Raw genomic sequence first — 27,331 nt, forward strand, 5'->3', positions numbered from 1 at the left:
ACCCGTGTGTGTGAGAGAGAAATATATTATACAATAAAATGAGCAAAACCCAGTGACTGGCAGGAGCATGGCGAACAAATCATTCCAATGCATTAATTGTCTGGGTTGTTGTGGTTCAGAAGTCTTAGTCACAAACAATCCCCACCCACCTAAAACACGACTCGTAGGTAAGGCTACGTTTATGTAATGGAGGTCATGGAAGTGACTTCCAGAGACTTCCCTGACGGGTCTCTGTTTTAGCCCCAGGGGCTGACAGCCAGTGGGGCCCTGGCAGGGTTCCGGGGACAGCAGTGACAAGCGACAGCGGGCCCCCTGTAAAGTTCCAGTGACAGATGACAGACTCCTGAGGGGGCGCTCCTCAGGGTTCCAGTGACAGGCGACAGCCTCAGACTCCTCGGACAAGCGGCTGGGGTGTCCCATTTTCTCTTTGGGAAATATGGTCACCCTGCAGCTCCCAGCCACCGCGAGCGAAGGGGGAATCCCACAGCTCCCAGCCACCGCAGTGGTGCTGGAAATCATGGAACCACAGCAGCAAAAGTCACAGACCGGTCATGGCTTCTGTGAATTTTTGTTTATTGCCCATGACCTGTCCATGACTTTTGCTAAAAATAACCGTGACAAAATCTTAGCCTTACTCGTAGGTTCAGTTAGACCCAGTGGAAGTGAGGCGGGAGCACCATAGGTTGACTCTTCTCTCATTGTCTGCTCCAGTCCAGAGACATTCCCCCCAGGTCCTACTCCAATGGGCAGCTGTCTGGTTCACTTCTGTGACATCTGTTCTGCTGCTGGCAGTCTGGTCAGGCCCTGTTCTGAAGCTCAGCTTTGTCCCACTGCCGGTTGGAGTACTGTGAAGTCAGCTCTGCATCATCACCACTTGTCAAGTCAGATCTGTGCTACCACTGCTGGTCTGGTCCAACCCTGCAGAGTTCAGAATCTCCAGGTGGGAACCAACAGCAGAACAGGACTTTGGACAGAGCGCCTGTGTGATGGCCACACTCATGGCCAGTACCCTGAAGCCCTCCAGAGCTAAAAGTATGAGCTGATACAGTTTGAGCCAAGGCCCTGTACCCGGGGGCTGTGACAACTCCTATCCTTCGTGGATTGGCACAGAGAGGGTCTTGTAACACATACTCACCAGTGGGTTACACCTGCTCTATGGGATAGAGCTCCTGGTCTCTCGTACAGAGCCCAGTCCTTAATGAAATTGAATCGTATTCCCAAACTGAAGTCCAACACCTGTAAAGCCAGGGTAATCCACCTACTGCAGGGCATGTCTTACACAATTCCTGTGCCTTGGTATGAGTACAGTAACAATCTGTTATCACTTACACAATCAGAACACAGACAAATTCCAGCTAAATTTAGCCAGCATCATTTGTATGATTTGCCATGCGAATGTTGCTGGCTAGGGCTAACTTTTCCATTCTTTTCTTTAGTGGGATTTAGGTGTTCCAGCCCTCTAAGTCTTCTAGCTCTAGAGCTTACACATGCATCACACATTTTGTCATTACAGATGTAGCTGAGATTGCACCAGAACACATGCATTCTTCCAAGTGTGTGTGTGTGTGTGTGTGTAAGGAATTGCATGCAAAGGCATATGTATGCACACGTAGGCGCCAACTTCTCCTGGCGCTGGTGGGTGCTTGCGCCCCCCAGCCCTGCCCCTGCCCCGACTCAGACCCCTCCTTACCCCTATTGGACTCCTTCCCCAAATTCCCGCCCTGGCCCTGCCTCTTCCCCGCCTCCTCCCCTGAGCGTGCCACGTTCCCACTCCTCCCCCTCACTCCCACAGCTTGTTACGCCACGGAACGTGTGTTCCATGGTGGCAAGCACTTGAAGGAGAAGCGGGGACAGCGTGCTCAGAGGAGGAGTTGGAGGTGAGTTGGGGCAGGGCACTTGGCTGCCGGTGGGTGCAGAGCACCCACCAATTTTTCCCCATGGATGCTTCAGCCCCAGAGCACCCATGGAGTTGGCACCTATGTATACACACACGCTCACATCTTGTGCAGATCACCTTGTTGTGTGAGTCTTTGAAAACTAGGTCTTGCATGATTAAAGGTAGGCGGAATATTTTAAAGCAGTTAGCTGTATTTTTCTCAAAAGGAAGTTCTGATGGATAGCAACTGTGAACAAATTGCTTTCACAGACAGTTGCAAATAGCTAATTGTCTCCTTGTTCTGCAGCAGGAATGAGTTATTCTTGATAGCAAAGAAAAGATATTAAGAAAATGCCTCATCTGTGACTGAAGTCTCCAGCTTTCTGACTTATTGTCTGATGACATTCTTTAGATGTTAAATTGTGAAGTCTGGATTTTCTGTGGCGTGAATGAGACAATAAAACAGGAAATCAAAGGCGTGAGTCTGTGAAGTCACCATCCCAGTGTTACCCTGATGGTGATTTTTTTTTTAACAAAGCTGCTGCCACAGCTTTTCCCTTCAGTCTTTCTGTTGATTGTTAGGCTGGTGATTAGATGAGCTCAGGCCCCTTCAAATTAGTGACAGATATCCACCAGAGCCCTACGCTGGATTGGGGTGATCTTTGGTACACTTTTTAGCATGTATGTAGGTTTTTATTGTTTTAATATGTTTTCTCTGTCATGCTTTTACCTTAAAAATAAATATGCTTGCTTAGAAGGAGCTGAGTGGTAACTTATAACTGCAGGTTATAGCTTTCATAGAGAAAGAAAAGCACAGACACTGGTCTTTTAAGGCAGTATGGCTTGCTAGGGATAGCACAGTGTAAGGAAGGGAGCTGAGTAGCCTTAAAATCCCTTATCTGGAGAGAATGAGACTCAAGTCTCTGCGCCAGAGAGATGATGGCCTGGAGCTGTAAGCCTAAAGTGGGTGGCCTTGGTGGTCCACAGATATAAGTGCCCTGAAACTATGACAAAGGCCTTGTTTAAAGTTAGTGCACAGTGTAGGGACATTTTAGTGACCAGCAGCAGGGACCACACATACAGTTAGTGTGTGGCACCCTAGAACACTGTAGATTTGCACACCAGCTTGCTGTGCACCAACTGCTCATTTAGACGTGACCTAACGTACAACCAAAATAGCTGTAAAATGTTCTGGAACCTTTTGTATACTTATCTTCATCACTAATGCATCCCAGAAAACTATCAAGGAGCAATATTACTGCTTTTTCTTTCTGGAGCACCTTTCATCTGAGGATCTCACTATAGAACATTATCTGCTCATCTTTATATCATGAGTGCAGGTTACTTTGAAGGAGGGATATGAGAGCATAGTATGATCTTAGCATCACAGATGTTGAAAACTTCTCCTACATCTCCTCGATTTATTTTGGCCCCGTGTTATGTTGGTGGGAACTACATTTCTTGGAAGTCCTGGGCAGGATTCCCATTAACTTCATACAGTTTGTAATTTGACTTTTTAAAAACCCCTCATATTATGAACCAATTTTTGCTGCATCTGTGCAAATTACAGACTATTGCAAGTCCAGTTTGAAATATCGCTACAGGTGTCTGTGATACCTCTGAACTGAAGCCTGATTTTATCACCTTCCAAACTGAAAGGCTTTTTATCCTTTTCTATTGGAGAAGGTTTTGGAAACCAGGAGGCCACCTCCTGCCAGTAGGACAATCTTTATTTTGGAATTTCCACCACCTGATTATTTAATTGTTTCTGTACTTGATAGCTGGCAAGTGGAAATCAAGCTGTGATTGTAGTTTACATACTGATATTGGCCACTTGTGCAAGGAGATCCTATATGGCTTAGACTGGGGCGTGGGACAAATGCAACATGCCACTATACATTTAAGTATTGCCAACACTTGGGAGTGGAAATTAGGGCAACTAATACCTCAAGGTAGATATTAAAGGATGCTGATGTACTGCTAGGGTAATGTGAAGCCCCTAATTTGTGTAAGCCCATTTTAAAATTAATCTTTTCTCTCCGTGTTGTCTTTCACTCACTCTTCTCTACAGAGCAAGGTGAGGAGGAGGAGTCGTCTCCGTTGAGAGAGACATGGGTAGGAAAAATAGTTACTAAAATCAACCGGTCCAGCTTCCTGTGAACATTGTTGTTTCAAATCTTTCTTCAATGTGAATACATACTGTAGAGTAGAAATTGTTGCTTCATCTGTTGTAAGAGCTAATTAATATTCTCAATTTCTGGTTTTTCTCCTTGCCTTTCCTCAAGTGGGAGTGTAAAATGATATGAACTTTGAGTGTATATATTGAATATACTATTTCATGCACAGCTTCATTGTACCATATGGTACTTAGGTCCCACATAAAGAAGAGTTGAGATTTCTTGATGAGTAGTTACAGGTTCCCTTCCCCACATGGGTTTCATAGGCACTGGCAAAATGTGATACTGTCCAAACTTTTCTCATTGAGGTGGGAAAATAAATGTTACCTCTTCCTGAGTTACTCTTTTCTAGGATTATTCCAGTTAATATTAGATAAAAACTATTTTTTTTCTTTTTAATTTTAAGTGAACTTGATGCTGGTGAAAGAGATGCTGGCTTTGAGACTCCAGGAGGTTTGAATGGCTATTGATCTGTGGAGCTACCGATACAATTTGGGCACTGGAAGTGCAAGCATGGCTCATACTGCCCTGCTTATGTTCATCAATACTCGTCTAGGAGCAAATGGTCTATTCAATCCTTGGACCCTGCTGAAATTGCCAACAAGGGTGTTAACTATTGAAATGATGACTTTAGTGAGGTGGGCCAATACTTAGACCACCAACCTTATTTCATCCAGACCACTGTGACCATAGTGATTTTGGGATAGAATGAAGGGGGATGGATTTGCACTGGTTAGTTTGAGACCCCAGTTTGCACTATAAATGTCCTGCAGTATTCAGTTCCCATTCCCTATGGAGGTCCTTAGCCATGGAGCAGATCACCCAGTCTTAGAAGGAAGGGAGTGAGTGATCAGGGCCTAGGAAGATGGGAAGGATGGCCGGGAAATGCCTGTGTGGAAAGGAAGTGGCGGGATAAAGTAGGTCTATGTGAACAGTGTGACCTATAGGGATCTAGCCAGGGCAAAGTGTGAACTACATCTTGGTTTGTGAAGGCAATTTTATTTCAAGACTTCCAGCTTCTACTGTAACCTCCATTTTGGAGAGTAACACTTACGATGTGTTGCATCTCCATCATGGATTAGAGCATCAGTTTTTTGTAGTTGAATAACTGTGTCTGAGAAGCTGGCGCAGAGCAATCTAGAGCTATCAACATTGAACAACTATTTCCTACTTGAACAATGGGCCTTCTACTTATAGGGCCATTGAGTTTTGAATGACACACTGCACAGAAGCTGACTGGGAGAGCTGAAGCCTGGAACTTCCTCACCTCAAAGCACATGGGCGAAAAGGGGACAGACACGGTTTTAAGAGATGAATGCTTCTCTAAGCAAAGGGCCAAATCACTGCAACATTTAAGAACTCCAGGCTTAGAATGGCAGGAAGGGTGGCCTAGCCTAAGGACACTGTCCAAAACCAGAGCTGTTGGGGTTGTGGGGAGGGGAGATCAGACTCTGGGTGCTGCATTCAGGACTGTGTTGTTTTTCAAAGATCCATAACTCTTGAGTGTGCTTTCTTTAAGAGTAAAATGACTGTTGTAAGGAAACTTTTGTTTGAAGCCTGTGGTCCTTGCTTCCGTGCCAACTTGTCCCTGAAAGGGCTAATCAAGAAACCACAGCTTTCACAGGCAGGTGAACTCTGGGGCAACTTGTCTAAGCAGCTGAGAGCCTGAGAAGCCTGAGGCTGCTGGTTCCAGGATCTTAGATATGGGGATCTGCAGTCTGGATGCCCTAAGGAAGGGTGCAGACATGAGATCTGCACCTGGAAGTGGGACTCAGAGACCCAGAGATAGAAACATGACCAGTCACTTCCCGGATCCAGGGGTGTTTAGAAGCATGTGGGATCTAGGAATCAAGTTCACTCACAACAGGTTGATGACCATCCAGAGTGGGGGGCTGGCCCAAGTTGTGACAAAGAGCAACAGTGGAAGCCGTGAAGATGATATGGCCCTAAACTGATGTTTTCTGATTGCACTAGAACCTGGATTTACCCAGATTTACTCAATTAATTTATTGTTTAGTCCCAGTGAGAATAAGGGATTATTCGCCTTGTGAGTATAAACTTTTCATGTTCCGCAAGCAACAACGGGAGATTGCAGATGTCAAAGTGCATGGCAGGTCGTTTCAGATTTCTTAATACCTGATTTGCAGGCATAATCCAGTACTTAACATCTAGGGTGAGATTTTCACAAGAACTCAGTATTGGCTTCTCTTTGCTCCCCTTTAAATTCTTGGAATTTTACTGTTGATTTAATGGAAGGCAAGTGAGGCCAATTTTTAGTGGTTTTGAAAATTCCAAGTGTAAATAACATTATTGTTACTGCTTGATACTGGAATTACTGGGTTTAATTCTTTGGCCTATGTCATGCAGGAGGTCAGACTAGATAATCGTATTAGTTCCTTCTAGCATTAAAATCTGTTAAAATCCACAAATCTATTAAATTGCAGGCATGAAATGGAGTCACCATTAAGGCCGAATTTAAAATTTTGACCCCTCTCTTCAGTTCAGTTATTCTGTCCAATCTGTTGTGGTAAATTCAATTTATTTCACAGTGCTTCTAAATTTTTAATTTTCTGTGTGCTGCAGAATTTGGTATTGAAACACATCTACTGTAGAGTTTGTCAGGGGAAAGGTGGAGGTTTTAACATTTGCATAGAGGCTAGTTGGGGCTTTTGATGCTAGGAAGGTATAGGAGACAGTTTTGTGTGGGATAAACACATTGGCTGGATATTAAAACGAACAGCACTGAGCTAGTTAATTCTGTTGTTGCTGAAATTTGCATCATTAGATTTCAAAGTCAGCAACCAGGCATAGTTATTTAATGAATTACTTTCAGCCTTTTTTTGACCACTGTGGAGAAGAAAATGAATTGTTTTCCTGATAGATAGGTGGCCATATAATGCTTGCAGCTGATTTTAACAATATGTGACAGTGAGAAAAAAACAAGTTAGAGCTCATTAACATTCACTCAACCCAGTGTCTGCACCACTGATCAATGCTTGGACCAATGTATGACTTAAAATACTTAATGAATCTTTGTTTGACAGGAACCAGCTGCTGTTGCAGGAAAAGATGGACGATCTGATGGCTGACTGAATGAATTTGTGTTGTATTTTATAAACAAGGAGAATCTGAATAATCGGAGGGCAGAATGAGTGAGAGAAGACTTTTGATGATTGATTGAACTATATTATGGCTGACACGCAAATTCTATGCTTAGCATGAAAGTGTCAGCTTCTGAGTGGAAAACTAGGAGAAAAGGGGATTGCCTATGTGATTGTGGAAGGTAATCAGCCTTCTGTTAGGCTTAATGCACTTAGTAAAGGGATATATGTGTGCACGTGCACATACACACATATATAAGAGTAGTCCTAGTCCAGAATGATTCTTTCAAAATCATTTAATCTGTTAATGCATTTTTTCTCCCACTAGAAATAATTCTAGCCAATAGCTACAACGTATGGTTTATAATTATTGCATCCTTTTCAATGGGCTCAGGAAGTTTAGCTCTAAAATTGAAAGTGATACTGGTGCTTTGACTTGTATTTGTTGTGGTTTCTTTTGTACAAACATATTAGCCAAAAATCATACTTAAGATGCTGACTCATCTGTCTTGGGCATAGTAAGACTCAGTTCAGAGGGGTACTCTGACACTGTTCAGAACCCAGTCCTGGATCGCTTGCACACCCAGAACTATCACTGAGTACATTGTGTTATGGGTGCACAAGAAATGCAACACTGGGCTCTTAATGCTTATAATGAACTTTGAAATTCTGGGATGCTATAGATGTGCGATTGATGGATACCCTATTTAGGAAGAAATATATATCTTTTTTCTTCTCACCTTCTTTCACAAGGAAATTTTGTATGATAGGAAATCTTGATATAAACTAGAGAATGCATTTCATTTTCAATATTGTACTTATAATCATTATTTTCCCTTCAGTCTCCATTTCTGCCTGTCACAGTGAAGTCAGTAAGCCGCAAAATAAAGTCTAAGGCCAACATTTAAAAATCTGGTTAGCACCGTGACAGCAACCCTGAAAATCATATTGTATATCTAGGTTCCCAGCCTCAGGCATCAAGGCTTGAAAATTTTGGTCTAAACTCCCACAGTTGTAAATTACACTAACTGTAAACTGGCCATTTTATATTTCAAAAGTACGGAGTTCAAAAGATAAAGTTGAATTTATAACAAGTTTTCTCTCAACTTCTTTCATGCAATTTTAGATTAATTCGTACTGTTTCCCTGTGGCTAAAAAGAAAATGTTTTAAGTCCCATGTTTTAAAATGAAATGTTGAATTTGGAAAAGAACAGGTCAGCCATTTAATGCTTTGATATCTATGAAAATAACCGTTAGGAAAGACTGTCATTTAAAGGACCAAGTTAACCAAGAGACCCCGCTTACTTCAGTTCAGGAGTTCCTGTTAATCAGATTCTGTGCCCTATAAAGGGAGTCAGAATGAAAAAAAGGAAAATGACAAATTTAGCCCCAAATGTATTGTTTAACATAATCATTTCAAACCCCGCCCCCCCCGCCACCAAATGGTTTTATACAGTAGATATCACAGCTTTATATGGTGCACTCTTCTTTTTTGTATCTGGGCCTTTTTCCAGCGTGTGAAATATTTTGGATCAGATGTAATATACATCAACTACAATATTAGCAGGATATTGGAACTGAAACTGTCTCCAAATAGTTGGAGTTGGAAAGGGCACCTTCCCAACTGAGAAACAAGAATGCTTTAATCTAGCTTTGATTGGCTTCGCACAATAGTGCATTAACAGGCTATCATGAATGATTGAACTATCTAGTTATAAAGTTGCTTAGTTAGTTAGGAACAGAAAAGCTTCTGGACCTTGACTGTAAGTGCTTAGCATACCAAAAAAAAGATCTACTTTTGATAGCAATACTGATTCTGGCAAGTGTTCTGGTTCTCAAATTGCTTAAAACAGCTTGATTGGCAAAGTTTTTTGCTGTGATTGGAGACTCTTTGGTGGTTATTATTTAGTATGATGCCTATAGAGCTATGTAACAACACTGTTCTTCAGCAAGAACTTTGAGTTTCCTTTCAAATCAAATATACACATGTGAATCAAGGTCATACTGACAGTATTTTGGCAGGACATTTAATAGGTTGATGCAGGCATAACCTTGGAGTTATTTTGCTTTACAACAATTGGAGAAGTCAGCTAATGGGGGAAGGGAAAGACAGTGGAGTTTACGGGTCCTAGATTGATATTAAGGATAACAGTGCAATGAGTACATTATTTTGATGCCAAATCTCTGAGAGAGAGCAAGAGATCCTTTCAGCTTTCCTTTGTGGCTATATAGATGGATTGTGATGCATTTTGATCTGCCAAGAAACAATATAATGAATCATGTGTACTAGTGTTCAGCTTCAGTAATTTCTGTCTGCAACAGGGCCTCCTTTCAAGCATTGTGAGCTTTTAGAAAGAGAGAGCATCCCCAGGCCCTGTTAATGAGAATCCATGGTATATTTTATGTTTGTATGAAATCTTTTACAAGTACATGGGAAAAACGAAGTGATATATTTAACACTGTCTTATTTGTGGAAAGAAAAGGATTTGATGGACTTTAACACCACTAGAATAATGGTGCTGTTAGCTACAATGCTGGGGAAGCCAGACTGTAGGGTCAAGTGTATGGGGACAAAAAGCAGGTCAAGTTAGTTCCTAAAGGCTGCTGATTACAAACTCTTTCCCTGCAGCTGGAGGTGCACTCTGCATGCAGCATGGTTTAGCTTTTGTTTGTTTCAGTGGAATCATGCTTTAATTTTTTGATTGTTGCTCTAATGCTGTTACTGGAGATGAACCACAATAAAAATAAATAATAAAAAATAAACAACCTTCCAGAATCTGCATGGAGAACTAGTTGTATGTGGAACAGCCACTAGGCCTGTGCTGCATTTCCGGTGCACCTGCATCATTTAATGAAGAAGGAGTAACTAATTTGGCTAGAAGGCATGCTTATTTGGTAATGGTAAACTTAGAGAAATATGGATACAGTGGACACCATCAAAATTTCACTGGTCAGGAGGAAATAACATTGAGAGAGTGCTTAAAATAATAATTGTGTTGTCTGTTAAAAACAGTCTATTCTGATACAGTATAAATTAGAGTTAGAATTTTTCAAATGGAAAGATTTGTCTAACAAAATGCACTTTTGAGTGTTTAAGCTGAAAATTGTGTAAAGAACAGAAATTGATTTGAAGTGATCAGCATTTTTGAGGATATATTTGTAACTATTTTCATACAATCTTGCTGCAATGCTGCTAAAATATGTATGATTTAATTTCTGAATGGGTGAAAGGGAATTTTGAATTAAAAGTTGTACTGTAACTCAGAGCTTTGACAATCTTCTTTGGTTCTCTCTCCCTGATTTTATCAGCTGTTTTAAAATCAATCTAGTTAAATATTTACTAAGCTAGTGGCAGCTGCAAATTCAGATGTATGCATGGCTGATGATTATGCAGAATGTGGCTTAGTAAAATAGTGGTAGCGTGGGAGAATAGAAGCAAAATAGCATAGATGGTATGTTTTCTGGCCTGACTGCCTACCAAAACTTTACCGCATCATTCGGGTTGTAGAGGAAATGGACTGGACCATTGTTGTGGTTGATACTTTGGTACTCTGACTGCATGTCATGGGAGTGTCTTGATGCCCTGAGCTCCGCATTAAATGCTCAAGCACCACAATTCAGTGTTTTGAAGCAAGGTAAAGCTGCTTACCCATTCTAAACTGAAGACCTATGCTCTGAACTGCAATCCTCACTCAGGAAAAATTTAAGATGGAGAACCTGGAATATCTAAGCATTGTGGCATTGAGCCCCACTATATTGCAGCTAATGACTACTTCGATAATTTCTATAAAGCAAGAAAAAGAATTACAAAAAAGTAGTTTTAAGCCCTGTAGCATCTGATGGATAGACAAAATGGCTGAGAGAAGTCTCCAGATACAACCAATCTCATTAAACTGTTTCATGCAACTGTATTGAATGTGCCTTTGTTGTGCTGCAGAACATCATAAATGCTTTGCGGAGGGGACAAGGCCTTGTATTAGAACCACCTCTGCCATGGCACTCTATTAAAGCTATCTCATAAGATTCAGATCTAATTTTGAGGAAGTTCAGGAATCACACAACTAATGGAGATTTTCAGAATGCTAAGGTATTTTGCTTTATGCAGGGCCTCGTGCTGACATCCTGGCTCGTGTTTTCTTGGATAATGCTTTACTGCAGCATCCACTTCTGCTCGCAAATAAAATAGCGTAAGGTCAAAGCAAAAAATGCTTTAAAAGAACATTTCAGTGAAACTGGATTTTACTTTGAAAATACAAAATGATACACCATGTGTAACCCCAGTGAAACTGTTTCATAGTCAAGCCAGAAGGAAATTTGCTATAACAGGATTCAGTGTTTCCGGTGCTTAACCATTTAAAGGGGGACTTCCACATGTGGTTAACATGAGATAAGTACCAATATATTTTGCCATTTTTCAATGTATCTTCCTGATGCTCTGGGTAACTGTGATTTATGAATAACCTCATCTGTCACAATCTACCTTTGCCTTCTGCTTGATGCTACATTAATCCAGTTCTGATAACATCAGAGTTTGTATCCATGGAGAAGACTGTGATACCAAAAACACACCATCATTTTCTCCCTGGATTAATTAGGTGGAGGAACTGAACTTTAATTTAAACCCAAATATACAATACTTTGACAACAAACAAGAATTGCAAGGGATTATTCACGATATCTTAAGTATTGTATTTATATTAAAGTAGAATACATCAGAAAGTTCCATCCAGTATGAAAATCATAAATCGATTTTTAGAGTGCTGATTTTCTAGAAATAAGGAAATGTGACAATTGCTATCCTTCCCAATTAAACCTCATAGGTAAATTAGTAACTAATAATTCAGTTTATTCCTGAAGTTGTTAATGAGAGAGGATTTGTATAGTGAAGAAGCCACTCAGAATGCCATGGTATATTTTATCTCTAGTGATCAAGCTGATTTCTTATCTTATGAATACTTTAATCTAAGATTTTGTCTCATAACTGTAATTGTCTTTCTTTCTTTTTGTCTTTGCAGCTGTTTTGGAAAGAATTATGGTTTAGATTTTCCCATGTTAGCCATGGATGTTGCACTCAGCCCCATGAGGTCACAAGAACTGGATTCCATGACTACTGATGGATCCCCCATGATCATAAACATGACTCCCACTGCAGAGCAAGATGGTGAAGAAGATGCAATGAAGGAGCTTGATTCTGATCAACAGTATGAAAAGCCTCCCCCTCTCCACACAGGGGCAGACTGGAAGATTGTTCTCCATCTGCCTGAAATTGAAACATGGCTCCGGATGACATCCGAAAGAGTCAGGGATCTGACCTACTCTGTCCAGCAGGACTCAGACAGCAAACATGTGGATGTGCATCTAGTGCAGCTAAAGGTAAGATAAAATTTATATTTCATACCAGCCACATTTCAGCTTTATAAGTACAAGAAACTCCCTACAGTCCACTACTGGCATGTGCAGAGGAAAGAGTGTCAAAAATTGCCCAATTGCATGTGACGACTCCTCTCCAAAAAAAAACAACAAAAAAACAAAAAAACAAAAAACCCCAACATCCTTTTCTAGGGGAAATGGAAGGTGTGTAGTACTCAATATATTTGTAGATTCTTTATTAATGCAATAAACCTATCAGATTTATTTAACGTGCCCAAACTGTATGGGTACCTAACCAGTATTAACTGAGGAGCTGTCCCAAAGCCCACTGGAGTTAATGAAAAGATTCCTAGTGACTTCAGTGGGCTTTGAATCAGGCCCTAAAGCTCTCAAGATTGTGTACCAGCATGCATTCTATCTCCTGTAGTCCCCCAGTGACCACTTCCATGGTGGTTCTAAAGTCCTGGCCCCACCGACCTGCAGAAATTTACATCCATGTTTGATTTGAAATGGGACTGCTCATGTGTTTTACACACGTCTAACTTTGCAGGTTCTGGGTCTTGGTAAGGAATATGTAATGATCCGATTCATAAGAAGGACAACCAGTAAAACAACAAGTGTATTTTTGAGAACAAAATTGCATTAACATACATGGACATACAAAAACAATTCTATAACAGGTCTTCTTTAAATAAATCATTTACAGTGTGTCACACTGTTGGTTTTAAATTTCAACTTTTCAACTTCAATTTTTAAATTTCAAGGTCAATTTTTAAGATATTTTAAAGAAATGCTGGGTAAAGTATAAGAGCAATCTGTATGGAAGGAAGTGCTTGTGTGCATGGCTTGATCTGCCGCAGCAGATTAAGCACGTCTTTGAAGACACAAAACAACCTCCAAAAATAGCAAACGAACGTTCTCTTCAGACTGAGCTGTCTTCAGAGTTCTGCATTCTGAGGCCTGTGATAATACATTATGCAAATCTAGGATTCTTTGCTACTCTGCATTATGGTTTTCAGTTTAGTATAAGACTAGGGCTTTAGGAAACCTTGAAAAAATTATTCCATGGGCTAGTCTGTTGCCTCTGTAGTTAGTGCAGAGCACAGCACTAACACCATAGAGGGAACTGGTCTTCATTTTTTGCCTCTGGCACCTCAGGCAAGCAGACGTAGCATCACTGCAGAGGAAACATGCTTAACCCCTGAAGAGGTAGAGTGCCTCACAACCCACTGCAGCAGCCCGTGTGAATAGTCTAGGAGAAGCGCAGCTGCCTCAGCCAGAGGAGTTTTGAATTGAATGAGGAAAAGGGTAAAGTTCAAACTGTGGCTTAAAAGTGGGATGCTTTTGGGTAGAAAATCTCTCTCTCTACCCCCCCACCCCCTCAAAAGTGTATTATTCCTTAGAGTAAATGTTCCCAAATTGTGGTCCATGGACCAGTGCTATACCCTCAGAATGGGGTGGTGACATGTTGCTAGTTCTTCGCCTTTCTAACTGCAAAAGGATGGCAAAAATTCATTAGATATCTTACTAATATTACTTTCCATGTAAGTAGTTGCTATATTTGTTACAGGGATCGTACGTGATCAGCAAGGGGGGTAGTCCATACAAACACCAATGTGGAGGCAACATGTTCCATGAGACAATCTCTTTATTAATATGAGGTCCACACTATTAAAAAAAAGAGAGTTTGAGAACCCCTGCTGTAATGATTCCCATATACAAAGTTATGTATACATTATATAGATGACCTTAAAAGTGTCTTACAAAAGGGGAAGAAAGGTTACATTCCTTTTTTTTTTTTTTTTTTTTTTACCTCATTGATATATTAAGAAGGGCAGGAAAAGGGTTATGTAAAAAAAAAAATTAGAAATTCAGATCTTGAGCAGAGTTTTCAAGGGAAACAAGCTATACAACTGTAAGATTAATAAGATTCTGATATCACAGGAAACAATGAAACAATATTACTCAGAAGGAGAGGCAGTGGTCTCAGCACACCAGTGGTCAAGTTTTTTGTAGGAATCGTGGAAAAAGAGTTTGGAGGAGGGAGTTGAAGGTGAACAATGAGGTATCTTTGCAGATGTTTACAGGAAGCTCATCTCAATGTGAGGTGTGGCATGGGAGAAAGCATGAATTGCATTTTTGGTAAGCTAATGAGGGTCAATGGAGGCTGGCATTGTGGGCTGATTGCAATCAGGAGTCAACATGTCGATAAAGAATGAAAGATGACTGGTAGGGTGGGGATAGGCCACAGACAGCTTTGAAAGCAAAGAGAAGTGTCTTACGTTTGATGTAACACAGAAAGAGGGGCCAGTGGAGGGATTCAAGAAGAGGGGTAATGTGGTCTGCCAAGATTCCTTCCCCACTCTGAACTCTAGGGTACAGATGTGGGGACCTGCATGAAAAACCCACTAAGCTTATTTTTACCAGCTTAGGTTAAAACTTCCCCAAGGTGCAAACTATTTTACCTTTTGCCCCTGGACTTTATTGCTGCCACCACCAAGCATCTAACAAATATATAACGGGGAAAGAGCCCGGTTGGAAACGTCTTTCCCCCCCAAACCCTACACCCCCTTTCCTCGGGAAGGCTTGATAAAAATCCTCACCAATTTGCATAGGTGAACACAGACCCAAACCCTTGGATCTTAAGAGCAATGAAAAAGCAATCAGGTTCTTAGAAGAAGAATTTTAATTGAAGAAAGAGTAAAAGAATCACCTCTGTAAAATCAGGATGGTAAATACTTTACAGGGTAATCAGATTCAAAACATAGAGAATCCCTCTAGGCAAAACCTTAAGTTACAAAAAGACACAAAAACTGGAATATACATTCCATTCAGCACAACTTAGTTTATCAGCCATTTAAACAAAACAGAATCCAACACACATCTAACTAGATTGCTTATTAACCCTTTACAGGAGTTCTGACCTGCATTCCTGCTCTTGTCCCGGCAAAAGACAACACACAGACAAAGAGAGAGAACCCTTTGTTTCTCCCCCCTTCCAGCTTTGAAAGTATCTTGTCTCCTCATTGGTCATTTTGGTCAGGTGCCAGCAAGGTTACCTTAGCTTCTTAACCCTTTACAGGTGAAAGGGTTTTTCCTCTGGCCAGGAGGGATTTAAAGGTGTTTACCCTTCCCTTTATATTTATGACAACTCCCAAGGTAAGAGAGAGACAAGTGAAAGGTAAGAGTTCCTCATTTGTGTCGAGCAAGCATAATAGCTCCTATACAACTTCTCACAGTCCCTACTGTGGAAGGGTTGACTTGGGAGGTGGTCTCTTCATCCCTGTAGTACCCAGCTGCCAAGATAGTATTGCCAGCCCCAACCATTCAGAAATCATGAGCCAGCTAGGTTCTAAAAATCGTAAGATTGCCTTAAAAAACCATGAGACTTAAATAATAAATTTGGGGTTCTTTTTATTTATCTTCTGGGATTTGAGTCTTTAGGGTTCACATTTTTAAGCTATTCTCTGCAACCCTGAGGGCTAGAAACTTACTCTTAAAAAAAGAAAACAAAAGCTCAGACTCTCAGCTAATAAAATGACTTTCAGCAGCTGCAGCTCTAAGAAAAACACCAAGTATCACTAGACTCATGCTCACTCCATGAGAATTAGGAACACTGAGAAGAGTCCCTTGGGGCTATAGATAGCTGAGTGTAAAATCCAGTGAACATTGTGAAGACCAGGTCAGGAATATAGATGTGGTATTCACTGGACTAGGACACACATGGTACTGTTTAAATCAGCTTGTGTTTTGAAATCCCTAAAATGAGGTGATGACTGCAAACTATTAAGTCACAGAAAACAAAATGACTTGAAGTGTAAGAATTAAGAAATGGATGAGAAAATGAAAGAATAGTGAAAGTAACTGAGATGATATTGCAGACAGATAAAGAGCATCGATTGTTCAGCAGTGCACTGGGGCAGGCATAAATATCGAAATTTAGGGAGTAGAGCAGCACTGAAGTCCTTGAACAGGACGTGCAAACAGGCTAAGAACAGAATGGGGCTGAATGACTCCCTGCTGTGCGTGCAGGTGTTTGCTTTCCCCCCAAATCAAGAAGGGTTGATCACTGAGTTTGTTATGCCCATGACATGTAAATATGGTTGTGCTTAGAAATGAAATGAAACCTGGGGGGAAAATGTTTCCTTGGTGATGTCATTGGGATTACTTTAACACAGTGTTTGTAGGACCTTTCTGGTAAAGTTTAGGCGCCTGGTGAAGCCACCCAGACAGAATAGTCTTGCACACATTCTTTTCCATGTACAATATTAGTAGTTGTATACCTAGGCCTTTTGCCGCACTCTCTTGCCCTTCCAGCACAATTTACTTTTATAGTGTGTTTTTTTCATATCGGAACTTTGCATCTCTTTTTGCAGCTGTTAATTCTGTTAAGTAGTTAGGATCAAATTTGTGAATGTTGCGGTGTGTTTCATTTAAAAATGTGCCTGTATATATGGATTCACACAGGCATGCACACATATGCATAAACATGCACCCAAACATAATTTTCTTTACAAAGCCCAGTTTAGGCATCTAAACTGTTCATGAATCTTAGCCAGCTGTTCAGCTTGAGGTTTTAATGCAAGGTTAAATAAGGAAAGCAGACGTGAGTAGAGGAGATAGGGTTTTTTTAATTCTGAAAAGGGATTGTGTCTGAGATTATGAATAGTGTACCATCATTTTCAGTGAAAGAAACACGGATTAAAATGATCCACAGGTAGGGATTTTTTTTTTCACATTTCTTGTGGAGGGAATGAAGAATACTCCAGTTTTGTCTTTTTCTTTTCTGCCACTTTTCTGCTATCACAGCTTTTGATGTTTGCCAGACAGGCCTGTTGGGATGGCCTCCGATTTTCTATTGCCCTGGTTATAACTGAGAGCATTGACTTTGATTCCCTCTTGTTTCTGCCCTGTTTCTGGTTATACAGTGGAATTATGAATAGGTAGTGTCATACTGTCCCCTTTGGATACACAGACTTCCAAGTGGGCTCACTGCACTTCACAGCACTATTATCCTAGTATTGCGTGGCTTCTGTATACTGGTATCTATATGTGAAATAATGTTGTACCCATAATTACTCAGTGTCTAACTGGGTTCTCTCTGCTGCCATGATGTTTGGTATAGGAAAATGAAGCAAGTTCTCAAATGAGAATGATAGAGCAATAGTTAATATTTGGTGATAGTACAGGAGATTTGTTTATTACAGGAATAATATTTGGGTATGTCTTAAAATTGCTGACAGAAGAGCTTTGTTTTCACATATGAGGGGTGTGAGGGCTTATGTAGGGATTCTATGGACTCAGGCTGACTCTTTCCATTTTCTCTTTCTCATCTTTATTTCCTAATCCCTCCCATTATGTCTAACTGCCTTTTTCTTCCCCCTTCTTTGTCTGCCCCAATCATTTTCTTTTCTTTTCTCTCATAACTTTCTCTGCTTTCTCCTTGACCTCTCCTGGTTTGCTTCTGACTCTTCTCCCGCTTCCCCATCCCCAAACTGCTTTCACTTCTCCCTTTCCTGTTTGTGCTTCATCAGTGCCCATTAACCTTGCTGCTAAGTCCTCTTCTCCTGCCAAGCTGAACTGCCACTTTAGAAAGCAGCCGTGTCCCTCTTTGGACCAATGGCACATTCTGCAGAGAGGGCAACAGCATGGCAGAGCACGCATGTAAGAAATACTTACTGCATTAAAAATGGAGAATTAGGTAAATAGCAGAGCGCAATAAAATTTGCCGAACAAGTAGTTGCATCACGCTCTGCCTTTCTCCACTGATTGACTGGTCCTGAATTTGCTAGAACTATAAAAGACTTAAAATAAGGTGTGATAAAAGACTTTATTTTGATATGCTTTTCAGTTTAAAAAATGATATAAAATATTTGGGCTGGCTGCATAGATTTCTTTCGGTTATGTAACCTTAGGGTCTGATCTTCCAAGACATGCAGATATGTACATTTGCACATGCACATTGTACTGCTGGGCTCTGTACAGACATGGACGTAGGCAAGATCCCTGCCCCAAAGAGTTTACAGCATGATTGTTCCATGCTGTTCCAGTAAACGAGCTTGCCAGTGACCAAACGTATGGATACCTGAGCTAGCTTTGATCTAGCTAGCTTGAATAACAGCAGCAAATGTGGTAGCACAGGTAGATACTCAAGCAACTGCCACCCATGCTGCCTGGCACCCATGGTGCAGTGGCTTCACTGCGATTGTTATGCAAGCTGGCTTTGATTTAGCAATATCAAAGCTAGCTCGGGTAAAACTTACACGTGCTGCAGTCATACTTCCTTACTGCAGTGTAGACACAAACTGGGTATTTATGCCGATCCTACTAGGTGCTGAGCACCTTCCACTCTCATTGACTTCCATGTGGTTGAAGCCACTCAGCACCGTGCAGGGCTGGGACCATTATTACAAATTCACAAGCAATCTTTGTAATTCCATGTGCACACTGGGCGCACGATTGGCTCCCTACATTTGTATGTATATTTTTGCCCCTGCCATTTGGAAAATCTGGCCCTGAGTAAAAGAATTGCAATGGTTTCTGTTGATAGAAAAGGAGTCATTTTTTTTAATAGAGAAAATGAATTGGGAGACAAGTGTATAAGAAGTCTGCCCTCCATCAAGCTGAATTTTAGAAAAAGTTCCACGTTTACTGTGCTAGGACTCAATCCTGCAAGCTGGGGTGGCCCCTTCTGCCTGCACAGAGCCTCAGTGGAGCACCATGAGAGTCCAGGGGCCTGTCCATACTGAGCAGCATGCAGAATCAGGGCCTGAAGGTATGTCTACACTACGAAATTAGGTCGAATTTATAGAAGTCGGTTTTGCAGAAATCGTTTTTAAATAGTCGATTGTGTGTGTTCCCACACAAAATGCTCTAAGTGCAGTAAGTGCATTAACTCGGCGGAGTGCTTCCACAATACCGAGGCTAGCATCGACTTCCGGAGTGTTGCACTGTAGGTAGCTATCCCACAGTTCCCGCAGTCTCCGCTGCCCATTGGAATTCTGGGTTGAGATCCCAATGCCTGATGGGGCAAAAAACATTGTCACAGGTGGTTCTGGGTACATGTCATCAGACCCTCCTTCCCTCCCTCCCTCTGTGAAAGCAATGGCAGACAATCGTTTCGCGCCTTTTTTCCTGAGTTACCTGTGCAGACACCAAACCACGGCAAGCATGGAGCCCGCTCAGATCACTTTGGCAATTAGGAGCACATTAAAAACCACACGCATTATCCAGCAGTATCTGGAGCACCAGAACCTGGCAAAGCGATACCGGGTGAGTAGGCGACGTCAGCGCGGTGACGAGAGTGATGAGGACATGGACACAGACTTCTCTCAAAGCACGGGCCCTGGCAATGCGGTCATCATGGTGCTAATGGGGCTGGTTCATGTGGTGGAATGCTGATTCTGGGCCCGGGAAACAAGCGCAGACTGGTGGGACCGCATAGTGTTGCAGGTCTGGGACTATTCCCAGTGGCTGCGAAACTTTTTCGCATGCGTAAGGGCACTTTCATGGAACTTTGACTTGCTTTCCCCGCCCTGAAGCGCATGACTACCAAGATGAGAGCAGCCCTCGCAGTTGAGAAGTGAGTGGCAATAGCCCTGTAGAAGCTTGCAATGCCAGACAGCTACCAGTCAGTCGGGAATCAATTTGGAGTGGGCAAATCTACTGTGGGGGCTGCTGTGATGCAAGTAGCCAACGCAATCAAAGATCTGCTGATATCAAGGGTAGTGACCCTGGGAAATGTGCAGGTCACAGTGGATGGCTTTGCTGCAATGGGATTCCCTAACTGTGGTGGAGCCATAGACGGAACCCATATCCCTATCTTGGCACCGGAGCACCAAGCCGGCGAGTACATAAACCGCAAGGGGTACTTTTCAATAGTGCTGCAAGCACTGGTGGATCACAAGGGACGTTTCACCAACATCAACGTGGGATGGCCGGGAAAGGTACATGACGCTCGCATCTTCAGGAACTCTGGTCTATTTCAAAAGCTGCAGGAAGGAACTTTATTCCCAGACCAGAAAATAACCGTTGGGGATGTTGAAATGCCTATAGTTATCCTTGGGGACCCAGCCTATCCCTTAATGCCATGGCTCATGAAGCCATACACAGGCAACCTGGACAGTAGTCAGGAGCTGTTCAACTACAGGCTGAGCAAGTGCAGAATGGTGGTAGAATGTGCATTTGGATGTTTAAAAGTGCACTGGTGCAGTTTACTGACTCGGTTAGACCTCAGCAAAACCAATATTCCCACTGTTATTACTGCTTGCTGTGTGCTCCACAATATGTGTGAGAGTAAGGGGGAGACATTTATGGCGGGGTGGGAGGTTGAGGCAAATCGTCTGGACGCTGGTTACGCGCAGCCCGACACCAGGGCAGTTAGAAGAGCACAGGAGGGCGCAGTGCGCATCAGAGAAGCTTTGAAGACCAGTTTCATGACTGGCCAGGCTACGGTGTGAAAGTTCTCTTTGTTTCTCCTTGATGAAACCTCCCACCCCTTGGTTCACTCTACTTCCCTGTAAGCTAAGCACCCTCCCCTCCTCCCTTCGATCACCGCTTGCAGAGGCAATAAAGTCATTGTTGCTTCACATTCATGCATTCTTTATTAATTCATCACACAAATAGGGGGATAACTGCCAAGGTAGCCTGGGAGGGGTGGTGGAGGAGGGAAGGACAAGGACACACAGCACTTCAAAGTTTAAAACTTTAAAACTTATTGAATGCCAGCCTTTTGTTATTTGGGCAATCCTCTGGGGTGGAGTTGCTGGGTGTCCGGAGGCCCCCTCACTGCGTTCTTGGGCGTCTGGATAAGGAGGCTATGGAACTTGGGGAGGAGGGCGGTTGGTTATACAGGGGCTGTAGCGGCGGTCTGTGCTCCTGCTGCCTTTCCTGCAGCTCAACCATACGCTGGAGCTCATTAGTTTGATCCTCCAGCATCTTCAGCATTGAATCCTGCCTCCTCTCATCATGCTGCCGCCACCTTTCAGCTTCAGCCCTCTCTTCAGCCCGCCACCTCTCCTCACGGTCATTTTGTGCTTTCCTGCACTCTGACATTGTCTGCCTCCATGCATTCGTCTGTGCTCTGTCAGTGTGGGAGGACAGCATGAGCTCAGAGAACATTTCATCACGAGTGTGTTTTTTTCGCCTTCTAATCTTCACTAGCCTCTGGTAAGGAGAAGATCCTGTGATCCTTGAAACACATGCAGCTGGTGGAGAAGAAAAAAAGGGACAGTGGTATTTAAAAAGACACATTTTATAGAACAATGGGTACACTCTTTCAAGGTAAACTTACTGTTAACATTACATACACAGCACATGTGCTTTCGTCCCAAGGTCGCATTTTGCCTCCCCCTACCACGTGGCTAGCCCCTCACCCCTCCCCGTGGCTAACAGCGGGGAACATTTCTGTTCAGCCACAGGCAAACAGCCCAGCAGGAACGGGCACCTCTGAATGTCCCCTTAAGAAAAGCACCCTATTTCAACCAGGTGACCATGAACAATATCACTCTCCTGAGGATAACACAGAGAGATAAAGAACGGATGTTGTTTGAATGCCAGCAAACATACACTGCAATGCTTTGTTCTACAATGATTCCTGAGTACGTGCTACTGGCCTGGTGTGGTAAAGTGTCCTACCATGGTGGACGGAATAAGGCTGCCCTCCCCAGAAACCATTTGCAAAGGCTTTGGGAGTACATCCAGGAGAGCCGCAAATGCCAGGGCAAATTAATCATTAAACATGCTTGCTTTTAAACCATGTATAGTATTTTAAAAGGTACACTCACCAGAGGTCCCTTCTCCGCCTGGCGGGTCCAGGAGGCAGCCTTGGGTGGGTTCGGGGGGTACTGGCTCCAGGTCCAGGGTGAGAAACAGTTCCTGGCTGTCGGAAAAACCGGTTTCTCCACTTGCTTGCTGTGAGATATCTACAACTTCATCATCATCATCTTCCTCGTCCCCAAAACCTGCTTCTGTGTTGCCTCCATCTCCATTGAAGGAGTCAAACAACACACCTGGGGTAGTGGTGGCTGAACCCCCTAAAATGGCATGCAGCTCATCATAGAAGCGGCATGTTTGGGGCTCTGACCCGGAGCGGCCGTTTGCTTCTCTAGTTTTCTGGTAGGCTTGACTCAGCTCCTTAAGTTTCACGCGGCATTGCTTCGGGTCCCTGTTATGGCCTCTGTCCTTCGTGCCCTGGGAGATTTTGACAAATGTTTTGGCATTTCGAAAACTGGAACAGAGTTCTGATACCACGGATTCCTCTCCCCATACAGCAATCAGATCCCGTACCTCCCGTTCGGTCCATGCTGGAGCTCTTTTGCAATTCTGGGACTCCATCATGGTCACCTCTGCTGATGAGCTCTGGCCAGCTTGGCAAGCTGCAGGTGACCATGCAAACAGGAAATTGAAATTCAAAAGTTTGCAGGCCTTTTCCTGTCTACCTGGCCAGTGCATCTGAGTTGAGAGTGCTGTCCAGAGCGGTCACAATAGAGCACTCTGGGTTAGCTCCCGGAGACCAATACCGTCTAATTGCGTCCACAGTACCCCAAATTCGACCCGGCAAGGCCGATTTAAGCGCTAATCCCCTTGTCGGGGGTGGAGTAAGGAAATTGATTTTAAGAGCCCTTTAAGTTGGAAAAAAAGGGCTTCATCATGTGGACAGGTGCAGGGTTAAATCGATTTAACGCTGCTAAATTCGACCTCAACTCCTAGTGTAGACCAGGGCTCAGTGAGCAAGTATGAAACCACTACATTAGGTCAGGAATTCTGAGTTAAACAACATTTGCAGAGAAAAATGCATAGTTGGGCCCTAATCCTGCAAAAATGCACATGTGTAACTTTGTGCAGGGGAAGTAGCCCCATTGAACTCAATGAGACCACTCGTGTGCAAAGTTAAACCCCATACTTAAGGGATTGCACAATCAAGGCCATAATGATGGCGCAAATCATATTTTAAAAATATTTTTGTTTGTTTTGCTTTGTAATATACATCCAGTGCTTTTAAAATTGTAACCCTGTGTATTTCTATGAGAAAAATATTTTTGCTGTCTTCAGGTTTTGCACTATAGAATATAGGGAATCTCTGCAGTCTAATTTACCAAATTGGTTCATTGTTGTAAGATTTTATTTCAGGAGATGGATTTTGTGTTTAAACCACGTTATCAGTTCCCAAATATTCTTTGTTGTTTACATAATTAAGTAGTACACTGACTACAGTTTCTTCCTTGGTTTCTTAGAAGTGAAATACAACCTTCTATTAATAAACAAACTGTAAGAAAACTTCAGTAAATGCAAATACAGTGCTATTCTCTCAGTACTTAGAATTGTTGTAAAAATCATAGCCTGTTACATAAGTATTTATTTAATTTCAAATTTTAAAAAGGCAGAGAGACCTTTTAACTTTGGCTTCTTATAAAACCAAGTAGATTTGGACTGTAATTGTTGCACAGCACCATCTAGTGTTTTGAGAAAAGCAGAAGGAATTTCCTGTCAGCTTCTCTTTGTGCAAAAATATCACGAATGCTGAGCTGTTATCACACCTACACATTTTTGTAGCAGCAACAGTAAAGTCGTTTTTCTGTTTTTTAAAATGTCAGTTCTGTGTCTGAAAGCAATTTATCACTGATACGTCACATCTACTGTAATAAGTCTTACAAACTTAAATTTTGATCCTGAAGTGCTTCAAACAGTTTCAGCCCTGATAAGGAAGGTGTATGCTTTTGTGTATAATATATATTTATACAATGTACGTTTATGAAGAGTCTGTGTATATAATAATTCTCATTTTTATAGTGCTTTATATGAGAGAAATGGTGGCACAGCTATACTGAACTGGCCACACTGTCAGTGGGTAAAAGGAGTCTCTGCCCAGGGAGTGTCCCAAAGGGAAAGTGCCTATGCATTGATGACCCATAATCTGAGGGGTTTCTCTTGGGATAGCAGATCACAGATCTTCCAGTTCTGCACAAATTACAGCTAAACTAATTATCATCCTGTTGTGAATTTTTAGTACTTTTCATCCATAGAGCTCAAGCCCTTTACAAAGGCTAGGTATGCAGTATCATACCCATTGCACTGCTGAGGTAACTGGAGAGAGGACAGAAGGAAGCTAAGTGACTTTACCTAAAACACACACAGCAAATAGGGGTAGTAAAGTCAGGAAGGTTTCCTAATTCCCTCAAGGCACAGCTGTTTTCTGCTACCTCAGTCCTCCATGTCCTTCCAAAGGCATAATTTGCCTGGTCATTGGCATAGTTTTATTATTAATTTTTCCATTTCATATTTTTAATTGAAATGGATTCATTTTCTTTTAAATTCTATTGTTAGATTTACAGTACTATAAAACAATTTTGCTAGGAAAGGTTCTGATGTTGAAATTAGAATCTTACTGGTAGCATATTGCATTTAGCATGCTAAAGTTGAGTATCTGAAATACCATTATGAATTAAATAGTCCATAATGGATTTTGTTAACTTCCTTAATAAGTTAATGACCCTCTAAATATAGAAGCATGGAAAACTGATCCTTTCGTCTGTAGATATTCAGTGTTTTATTCACTGCAAACCATTAAGCAATGAAATGCTCATAAGGTGACCCTATTTGCTCAATTTTCTTTAACAATGGAGTTTAAGAAAAAATTGATGAGATAGAGCAGGCTTACATACTTAGAGTTGTGCATATAAAGTGCCAGTGAGAAGCAATGTAAAGAATAGAAGCAAAGTGACTTTGGTTGGTGATGAGGGAGGTCCTTAAACAGTCTTCTGCACCTCTGATAAGACCCAGGACTTTGCTGCCAAACATTCTATATATCGTGTTTCTCCTGCACTTATTGGTTCACCGAAAAGTAGAAGAAACAAGGTACTTTCAGATAAACACTGAGTAAAACTGTTTGTTTTGTGTGGCTCCATTTCATAGCAACTCGGATGAACTGAAAGAACAGCTGAATCATTTGATATTGAAAGCTTAAAGGTCTTGAATTTTGGATGTAACAGCTGTTTCCATTAAAAAATATTTAGAATGATGTAATTCCATTGCTTAGAAATGTCTGGAATGTGACAATCAGTCTCTTGGAATAGGACTAGTGAAAACCAGTTTTAACCAGTTTTTCATTTCCTAGGGTAGACCATATTTAGAGTGTTTCTTGATTAAATCCATAAGGGCATAAGCTAAAACTGTCATATGTGTCTGGATAGTTAATCAATATGAAACATTAGAAATGCAATTTGGAAAAGGAATTTCACTGCAGTACTTCACTCAGCTTTTGCTTTTTGAAAAGAATGATGAAATGGTACCACACGCACGTCTGCCTCCAGTTAGTAACATGCTATTATAATGTATATCTCTTAAAATGTCAACTCAGATTTTATAGGAATAACAGGTTTGAAGATTTTTTTCTTGTTTGAAAAGTGTAGGTGAAATCTTCATCAGTTTTCATGAGCTCCTCACTAAAACAGAAAACTCTAAATTTTGAACAGTCCTGTTTAAAGTAAAAATATTAAACCTCCCGGTTCTCATCTGTTCCCCTCTACATTTCCCATCTGTGCTAGGTGTAAATGGAAGATATACCATGACAAGGGGATACATAACAGACCCAAATTAAAAAGATCAATTTAGTTCATGAAAAGATCTGTTTCAGTGTCAGTAATGAAAACTCCAAGGTATTTCATTTACAGAAAGAATGTCTAAATGCTTATGCAATTTGTGTGTGCATCCAGATGGATGCATTTTCTCACACCATGTTTCTCAAAGAAATAAAAAATTATGTAGCAGGTCCCATCTCTAGGCAGGATTTGGATGATAGACCATCCTGGTTTTGGATCAAAAAAATTGATTTCTGTGTGTTGCTATCTTTCATATAGGAACATGAGAACTGCCACACTGGATCAGATCAGTGGTCCATCTAACCCACTGTCTAGCTCCTTTAGTGGCTAATACAAGATGCTGCAGAGGACAGTGTAAGAAACCTAATAAAAAGTATGTCAGTTAGTTGACAAACCCTCTGAAGCATGAAACTTTGTCCCTTATAAAAATTTGATCCTGTATTAACATCGATTCAGAGTTGGTCCCAACAGCACATATTGAGAACCAATGGGTTCCTTTCCACGGTTGGGGTGAATTGGTCATGCAGGTGAACCCACTGTTTTCTTAACCTGAATTGAGTGAGTTGACTCTGTGTAGAGCCTGGTGGTGGGGATTGATTGTGTCATCTCAGATGCAATAAAATCAGCGGCCTATACTGCTGTGTGAACTTTCAAAAACAAAGTAAAGCTATTTTCACCTTCAGAAAGCAAATCAGTACCAGATCACCTGTCTGACTCTTGCTACATGCTACTGCAATCTTGAAGAGGCATCAGGCAAAATCTAATTAAAAGATGCAAGTCAAACATAAAACAAGACTTTAAAACAAAATAGAACATGTATGTAAAAACTGTACTTATCAGAGACAGTAGTAAAAATACACCCTCACAATATTCAACTCAATGTTTGCTAAAATAAAAGGATCAGATTCATTGCATGTGACTGATTAATTTCACCCAAGGTGTCAGTGACTTATCAATAATGTGAATTTGTAACAATACAGTGTACTGTGGTCTTACTGTCAAGACACAGCGCAAGAATAACATAGGAACTCAAGCCTAGTAAAAGGTATATTGTTTGCCTTGCACGCTGATTATAAAAAAAAAAAATCAAGCAACGGGGAAAAAGATTGAAAAGAAATTTGCCTGATTTCAAAAACCATGTGTCTAATAAACTGGAAACGTCTCTTACAAACAGTTCATATTAATAAATCTAATAATAAAGTAATCTAT

At 41.6% G+C, this 27,331-nt stretch overlaps 1 protein-coding gene across 1 annotated transcript in view; it reads left to right on the forward strand.

Annotated features, from left to right (window-relative positions):
• Positions 1–27,331, forward strand: part of AKAP6 (A-kinase anchoring protein 6) — a 413,166-nt gene that overhangs the window by 91,968 nt on the left and 293,867 nt on the right. The window contains exon 3 of the mRNA XM_037900577.2: positions 12,170–12,527. Within this exon, the coding sequence (XP_037756505.1) occupies positions 12,204–12,527 (324 nt within the window). The 5' untranslated portion in view covers positions 12,170–12,203. The remainder of the gene's footprint in view (positions 1–12,169; positions 12,528–27,331) is intronic.

Source organism: Chelonia mydas, chromosome 6, assembly GCF_015237465.2.
Source record: "Chelonia mydas isolate rCheMyd1 chromosome 6, rCheMyd1.pri.v2, whole genome shotgun sequence".
Taxonomy (NCBI): Eukaryota; Metazoa; Chordata; order Testudines; family Cheloniidae; genus Chelonia; species Chelonia mydas.